The sequence below is a fragment of the Saccostrea echinata genome, unplaced genomic scaffold (genome assembly GCF_033153115.1).
Source record: "Saccostrea echinata isolate AGI-Se365-2 ecotype Australia unplaced genomic scaffold, CSIRO_AGI_Sech_v1 ptg000006l, whole genome shotgun sequence".
NCBI classification, from domain to species: Eukaryota; Metazoa; Mollusca; class Bivalvia; order Ostreida; family Ostreidae; genus Saccostrea; species Saccostrea echinata.
The window spans coordinates 13,749,057-13,757,552 of record NW_026889755.1 but is presented as its reverse complement, the minus strand read 5'-3'; the positions used below and the strand labels follow the sequence as shown (position 1 = coordinate 13,757,552).

Below are 8,496 nucleotides of genomic sequence, written 5' to 3'. Positions count from 1 at the left end.
GATCATGTCATTATTCTAGTTGTAGTTTTTGTTACAAAATTTATCAATACCTCATGTATTTTAACTCTACACTGCTTGCACGCTGTATCAATTTCATAATTCAGTGTGATTGTAAGAATAAAAGTATACCATAGAATCAGACCTCATTAGTATGCAGTTTATAGAGGTTCCTTATTTATGAATGATAGTGGCTGTATACTTGCATACATTTAAACTTTTCATGGCATTTTTCAAATATTTATGCCTTATCACCTGCAGTAAAAATTTCTAAAAAGTTAAAAGTAGAGAACTGCATGTATCTTTAGTTCTTTACCATTCATCTTTATTATATGCATTTCTTCTCTCTCTGATGTTGCAATACTATAAATACTATATTTGTACTTTTTTTGGATTTACAGACAAATTGTATACATACTAAATCCATCATTTACTGCTTTGAAATATTGGTAATTCTTGTTGTTGATTCAGTCCACTCTTTTTGTTCAAATTACATTTTAGTATCTATGATATATATGTTTTTGTTTTTCTTGACAATTTTCTTTAAAATTTGCTTCTATCAAATGGAAAGAAAAACTGAGTCTTATACAATAAGCCATATGTTATATCAATTCAGCTTTTGATTCAAGTATCAAAGTTTAAAAAAAGCAATAAGACATATTCAGTGTTTTCTAAAATCCTTCATTGAGCATTGATATCACTGACAATCAACTAACATGATATATGTATAATAAAATTCACAATTTTCCAGTTTGTTTTTTTTAATTTAACAGATGTTGTACATGTTTATAAATACAGTATAATTAATTCCCATCATTTTCTGTTCTTTGAAATTGTTAAATCTTTAGTGGTATATTTTCTAAAAGTTGTTATTTTAAGAAAAAATATACAAGTTATTATCACTGAGTACAATTCCATATACTGTACATATGTCAGAAACAAATGAGAATATTGAATAAGCTTTAATTTGCTATTAATTGTTATCATTTATCTTGTAATTTTTTTATTTGAACATCTTTCATATAATTATTATTGTTTTGTTTGGATGACAGTTTAACTTTAAAAAATGCCCATACACATTGATAGTCAAAACAATATGACAATGGTGATGCTTTAGGTTATGTAAAAAACATAAGGTGCTTATCAATACATTGCAAAATATCCCATTTTAAAGTCAAGAGTTGTTTCCCTTTACGCAGTCATGCATAAGCATGCATGTGCTAAAAAAAATTGCACTGAATTTAATTAGAATATTTCTCTTATTGAAATATAAAATAATTAAAGTACATTTAATGCATTTGAAATATAAAATAAAGTACAATGCATTGGTGCATGTTAATTGTAAATTGAACTTCATCATGCATCCATTTAGAAACTGTTTAACTAAATTGTTATGAAATAGACACAACAATGAAGGATAAACTTTACAAACTAATATGCTGCATATACACGAATAATCAAATTGATTTGGGCCAATTTTTTTTTTCATAATTCAGTTCAAAATGCAAGATTATTAATTAACTTCATGAAAATCAAATTTTTTTTACATTATTAAGTTACACATTTTTTCCCTCATGTGTCATTTGTTGGTAGTTGATATTTTACTGCATTGTTAATGTTGAAGGAAAGTTAAGCAATCATATTATTATCATAGCTTTCATTGCAATAAATTTGTTTTATTTTCATTATAAGTATCTTGTGTCTCATAGAATGACTCACAGAGTGTCACAAAAGAAAAAGAAAAATACTACACTGCAAGACAATCCATATTGACACTTGCTGCTTTCAAGAAATATGAGATGAGATATAGAGAGGGAATAATTTTTATGCCCTATAATAAAATATTTAGGAGTATATAGAATATGTCTGACTGGCTGTGTCGCCAAAAATTTTAACTTCATAACTTATGAATGGAGGTGGTATGGTTTTCATATTTAAGATGAATATTCATTATAACAAGACCTTTCTTTCATGTATGACCTCATGACCTTGACCTTTAAGTGTGACCTATCTTTAATAAAAATAACCCACCTCGGCTATAACTTCTGAAGGCTGGTGATAGCTAGCTAGGGCTTTCATGATTCACACATGAATTATTTTTACAAGACCTTTCTTTGGGTATCAGCACTTTTGAATTCATGACCTTGACCTTTGAGTTTGACTTACTTTAACCTCAGCCTTAAGCTGCTTAAAGGGGGCTCCAGTCTTCATAAATCTTATATAATAGGAACCACAAATAAAGGGAAATTTCCTTATTATAACTACATGTAAATAACGGAATATAATATACTGGTAGAACTATTAAGGTAAATATATTTCATATACTGGTAGTTGTAATAATTGCTAAAACGAACACAGAATATTACTATTAATAATAATGATTTATCACACTGACAGATACATACTGAAATGTAATGGTATGTTTGTAACCTTACAACAATACCAATGATGTACCAGGTACAGAGAGTGATACAACAGTGCACTGTGTGATTTAACTGATATTGGGAGAAAACATTAAATAAACTGCAAGCAGTATAAATTTATAAATGACTTCTGCTTTGTGATTATGACTGTATATTATGTAAGAACTGAACAAGTTATAAATTATTATTCTTTCCTAGTTTCTCATGAATTAAGAAGAGAATGGCCTGAGATATTAATTAGTAATCAAAACATTGTCTGGCAATGAGTTCTCTGTATCCAAAACCATTGTTGTTACCGTGATTGATCTCATCCACATCTGGGCCGGCTATGATTAGGTCACGTGGGTCAAGGGACACAATATCTTGCCTCAGGATCCCTATGTTATGCAGGACAACACAGGTTATCACATACTGACAGGCTCTTTCTGGGCTTGTTCTAAGGCCAATGGAAAGGCAAGGGAATCTTCTCTTTAGTATGCCGTATGTCTGCTCGATAAGGACTCGTGTTCTACACAGTGCACTGTTGTATCGCTCTCTGTACCTGACATCATTGGTATTGTTGTAAGGCGTCATTAGATATGTCCGACAAGGGTACCCGGAGTCCCCCAAAAGTATACCATTATGCTGACCTGAAAAATCATGAAATTAATATATTAAAAAAAAAATAAATTCAGAATTACTAAAAGGTCTGGAAAGCAAAATGACGAAGATTTCAGTATGATTCAGCAGATGTTGAAAATATTTTAACTACATGTACATATACTAAAACTCAAATTGCGTTTATTGTCTGGCCTTTATGGGCCATATGACTTTATCATTTGAAAAAAAAAATACCTTAAATCTACTTTATGTCAGTACATATAATTACTGATAAACATTACAGTTTTTTTCCTGTTCCTTATTTAGTTTTGTTTTATTTGCCATATTTTTCTTATACTTATTACATATATATCTTCAGGGAGGTATAGGAATATCACAGTTAAGTAAAAATATTCCATCAAAATTCAGTTAAAATTAACTGCATGTGATATTATTTACCATTCTCAAACTGCTGACAGAGAACACTTTCTCGGAAAACCCTTGAATCATGACAAGATCCTGGCCACTTGGCAACACAGTTGGTCACCATGAAATTAGCATCACAGGTCATCTGAAATATGATCAAATTAAACATTAATTTATTGTTTGTAAATTTAATTTTCATAATACATGCATGTTATTTATCTTTAAAGTCTATGATTGTGATGGATTCACATATAAGCGGATTTATTGCCTACTTTATTTCTAAATTTAAATCATTGAAAGCTCATTTAGCTCTTTTAATGTTTTTTTTTTTTTAATTTAAAATCATTTTGATTATCAAAAAACAATTACCATGACATTTAAAGAATGATATCCTTTTCTATTCACATAATCAGGCTCATTTTCAGTAGGAGTTTGGATGCGGATAAAAGTACCATCAACACATCCCAAGACACCAGGGAACCCTACAATAAATAGATTTCATAGATTAATATTTTCATCAGGCCAATAGCAGCAAATATCATAAGTTTTCAATTTGTTTGTGTGAGTAAATATATATACCTTTTGATGATATCTGATTCCCTTTTTATTTTTAAAATCATACAGAAGTTATAGTTATGAACATATCAAAATAGGATTAATTATTTACTGAACATGATAATAAAGTTATGAAGAGTAGAATAGTAAAGATTTCAATGTACAATATGACTGATTTTGGAGTTACCCCCCACCCACCCCCCTTTTCTGTCACATATTGTATATATACATGTAATTTAGTAACACTACACACTCACTAAAACACACATATATATATAATGATTACAATTGATAATGTTCGAGGGATCCTTATTTTTTTCTTAGATGTAAGAAATACATAAATGCATTTAAAACAGTGACTTGAGATATGGGTCGAAAAGGTAGAACCGAAATGCTTATAGAACGAAACGTGTTTACTGATTCAAGGGGGCGCTGTTGTTTGTTTTCAATGCGAAGGTCTCGAAAACATGTGTAAGTGAAAAGCCATGGATTCTTACCTGCGATAGCATGAAACATTCTCTTTACGTTGGTGGCATCCTGTCCAGAAGGAAAGCGAATAAAACGGCCAGCAACATTCGCTATTGCAGATGCCACCCTGCGGATGCATCGTCCTGCCGTGGCTTTGGAGATGTGGATGGCATCCCCCACAAGTTGATGGAAGGCCCCCGTAGCCACAAACCTGAGGAAAACCAGCAGCTGAATCATCGCTGGAAGGGCCAACGATCTCTTGGTAGGATGGGTTATTCTGTCCTGAATGGTGTCGTAAATAAACATTATCGTAGGGCGGCGAAAACGATATCTCTCGAACAACTCGTCATCTGTTCGGAGGTCCAGTGGATTCAACCGATCCCTGAAAAGCCTGGGGCGAGGGAGACGCCGTCTTCGCCGGACAGTATCAACATTTCCCCCTTGAACACGTCTCAAGAAACCAACAACAGCGGCCATTTTGAAAGAACTTAAGATCAATCTTAAAACTTAAGACTGCCCATGAGCAGTCTTAAAATTTAAGACAAAATTCCAATCTTAACTCTAAGTCATTTTTTTGTGATCCACTTTAAGAACAATCTTAAATTTTAAGTGCAAATTTTTGGACTTAAGTCTGACTTAAGACTTAAGACAGTTTCATGATCCCGGAGCCTGCCCAGGACCAGAATGCTTAGACAAATGGTCCAAATGTTCAAAAATCTGGTAGAAATAAGCTTACTTATATCATTTAAACTATTACTCAGCTTGCTTCCGATATGCCCAGAAGCAGAGAAGAATTTCACAGGTACAATGCATTTTCACTACAGATTCAACAAAGCCTTACCCTAACACCAGAACCCAAGACCAAGGGTCAAGAAATTTACAAATTTGGAAGAGTTACCCGCATCATCATAACTATGGACTTCAAAGAATTAACACTTTTCCACTATATTACCACCCCCCCCCCCCCCCCCTCGTTATGCCAGAACCCCTGACCCTAGGACCACAAAATTTAAAAATTCTGTTCAAAGCTCCCATTTTCATCTTAGCTAAGCAATTTGTTTATCAGCTCAACACTAAGGAGCAGACAGGATTGATTAATGATTAATAGAATTAATGCTTTTTCACTACATAATCAATAGAGCCCCCCAGCTCCTCAAGAACCCCAAAAACTGAGGCCATATATTTAAAAATTTTGGAAAAGACATTCTTGCCTATCATAATCATGCACTTAGTTTGTTTAAATAATCTCCAGTAGCAGAGAAGAAGAATTTCAAAGAATCAATGCATTTTCACTATATAATCAATAGAGCCCCGCCCTAACACCAGAACCCCTGACCCTGGGGCCATGAAATTCACAATTTTTGAAAAGGCATCCTTATGCATCATAACCAAGCACTTAGTTTGTTTAAATAATCTCCAGTAGCAGAGAAGAAGATTTTCAAAGAATCAATGCATGTTCACTAAATAATCAAAAGAGCCCCGCCCTTACACCAGAACCCCTGACCCTGGGGCCATGAAATTCACAATTTTTAAAAAGGCATCCTTATGCATCATAACCAAGCACTTAGTTTGTTTAAATAATCTCCAGTAGCAGAGAAGAAGATTTTCAAAGAATCAATGCATTTTCACTATATAATCAATAGAGACCCACCCCAACATCAGAACCCCTGACCCTGGGGCCATGAAATTCACAATTTTGGAAGAGGCTCTCTTGCTCATAATAACTATGTACGTAGTTACTTTATTTAATACCCAGGAGCAGAGAAGAAGATTTTCAAAGAATTAATGCATTTTCACAAAATAATCAATAGAGCCCCGCCCTATCACCAGAACCCCTGACCCTGGGGCCATGAATTTCACAATTTTGGAAGAGGCACTCTTTCTCTTCATAACAATGTACTTAGTTACTTCATTTAATACCCAGGAGCAGAGAAGAAGATTTTCAAAGAAATAATGCACTTTCACTATATGATCTATATAGCCCCACCCTGGGGCCATGAATTTCACAATTTTGGTAGAGGGCTCAATGCTTATTACAATAATGCCAACAGTTTGACTGCTTGATATCCAGGAGTAAAGAAGAAGATTTTTAAAGATTTCATTATTTTTGGTGGTTTTAGCCCCACCCCTCAGGCCCCAGGGGGGCAGGGACCATGAAATTCACAATTTTTGTTCCCCTTCACCCATAGATGCTATATGCCAAATTTGGTTGAAATTGGTCAAGCGGTTTTAGAGAAGAAGCTAAAAATGTTCAAATGTTAACACACGACGCACGCCGACGGACGAGAACGGATAGCAATAGGTCACCTGAGTGACTCGGGTGACCTAAAAATCTGAAGTATTTTTTTTCTTAAAGATCAGAGCCACAATCACTTACAAAATCTTCTATTTCATAGAATTCCACTTGAAAATCTTAATATATTCATATTTCAGTTGATATTTATTTTCAGTTGATATTTATTTTTCATGATATATATTGTTCTTATTTTTAGGAGGTCAAACAGTACAAGTTTAAGAACTTCTGTTTCCATTTCTTTTCAATTTATTTAATAAAAATATGTTCCGAATTGATATACTGTATATTTTGGCTTTACATGTTAAAAAAATATTCTTATTGTTTTATTTAGTATTTTTGGCGTACATGACAGGTTATTTTAAAATACATTTAATTTTTTTTATTGTTCTTGCCACTGTAATATAAATATGTTTTTGATTAACGTTTATTAATAATAAATCTAATTCTTTCATGTAACAAGTAGTGTCTCTGTAAGAAGATGATATATTTCAAAGATTTTTTTAAAATATATCTTTGCTATGTTGAATGTAAATTAACTTCATTAGAGCAATTGGGGTATGTTGATAATTGCAATCAAAACACGGATATATCCTCAGGGTGTGTATATAACACATTAGTGAAGCCTTTAGTTCAGAGTAATATCTTACTTTACATGGTTTAAGACAAATCCACAGTATACATATCAGTATTTTAGATTAGAATATTCAATATTTATCCCATAAAACATACTAGTATTACATGTTTGAAGAATTGCAATATTAATTAAATATTGAACAGAGATAATATTGACAGTATATACATCTGATGTGAAATAATTATTTATATATATAAATCTCATTAAAATTCATATTCCAGCTTATATCTTTATTATAAACATGATTGAAAAACTCAACAAATATCATTTGGATTTTTTTATTTGTGTATTCTCATTTTCCTTATTCACTTCACCATAATATAAACATGTTGTTTATATGTCAACCAGAGTTATCGTTCTTGCGGTAGGTCGTCTGAGAGAAGAAATAGTTCCCCATACCGAGCTTTAAAAATACACTTTAAAACTTCTTTTTATAAAACTTTTTTGTGTATTTTATATATTTAAGACGTGTTTAATCAGAATATCACATCAGTTTTGCTGTATATAGCCCATATTTTTGTAGGTCTTTCCTAGGTCTTCAATTACCTGTAGGTCTTCAATTAGGCAGGCCGTGACTCAGTGGTGGCAGCAGCCTCTTTGGACCAGTTCAGAACTCTGATCCAAAACTATGTTCCATAACTCTTATATTTATAGAGCTAATTAGAGCACAATGTAATTATATATATACACACACCTTTTTTCATGCACAATATAAATTGTTTTCCATAGCACTTGGTTTATTTATACTTTCCATAGCACTTAGTTTATTTATACTTTTTAAATAAAATTTAGAAGTCCGTTTGCGCCGGGCCAGCGTATAATCATCAGGTTTGATGAAACGCTGTACTATGTAGATGTAAATGACTTCGATAATTTTAAATTCATTTTTTCCAAATTATCTCTGTCTCTCATTGAGCTATATTATTCGAAAAAAGTGTCTTTTAAATGCAACACAACGTTAAGTTTGGAAATATTCATCAAAGATTTCCCTCGTTCTATCAAGTTTATCTCCTGTGTTCTCCAGTGTCCTAAATACTTTTTGCACGGAATGTACAATAATGTAACGTTCTTCCGTTGTGGTCTAAGGGGATAAACTCAGTGATTTCCAATTCTTCCAA

The 8,496-nt window shown here is 32.5% G+C and overlaps 1 protein-coding gene across 1 annotated transcript; it reads right to left on the bottom strand.

The window, feature by feature from the left end:
• Nucleotides 1-2,471: 2,471 nt before the first annotated feature.
• LOC133180543 (putative nuclease HARBI1) lies at nucleotides 2,472-5,059 on the bottom strand. Its single transcript, XM_061315031.1, has 4 exons — nucleotides 4,478-5,059; nucleotides 3,795-3,907; nucleotides 3,459-3,570; nucleotides 2,472-3,049 (listed from the first exon to the last, which is right to left on the bottom strand). The coding sequence occupies exons 1-4, from the start codon at nucleotides 4,923-4,925 to the stop codon at nucleotides 2,658-2,660; spliced, it is 1,065 nt and encodes a 354-aa protein (XP_061171015.1). The 5' UTR covers nucleotides 4,926-5,059; the 3' UTR covers nucleotides 2,472-2,657.
• Nucleotides 5,060-8,496: the final 3,437 nt, after the last annotated feature.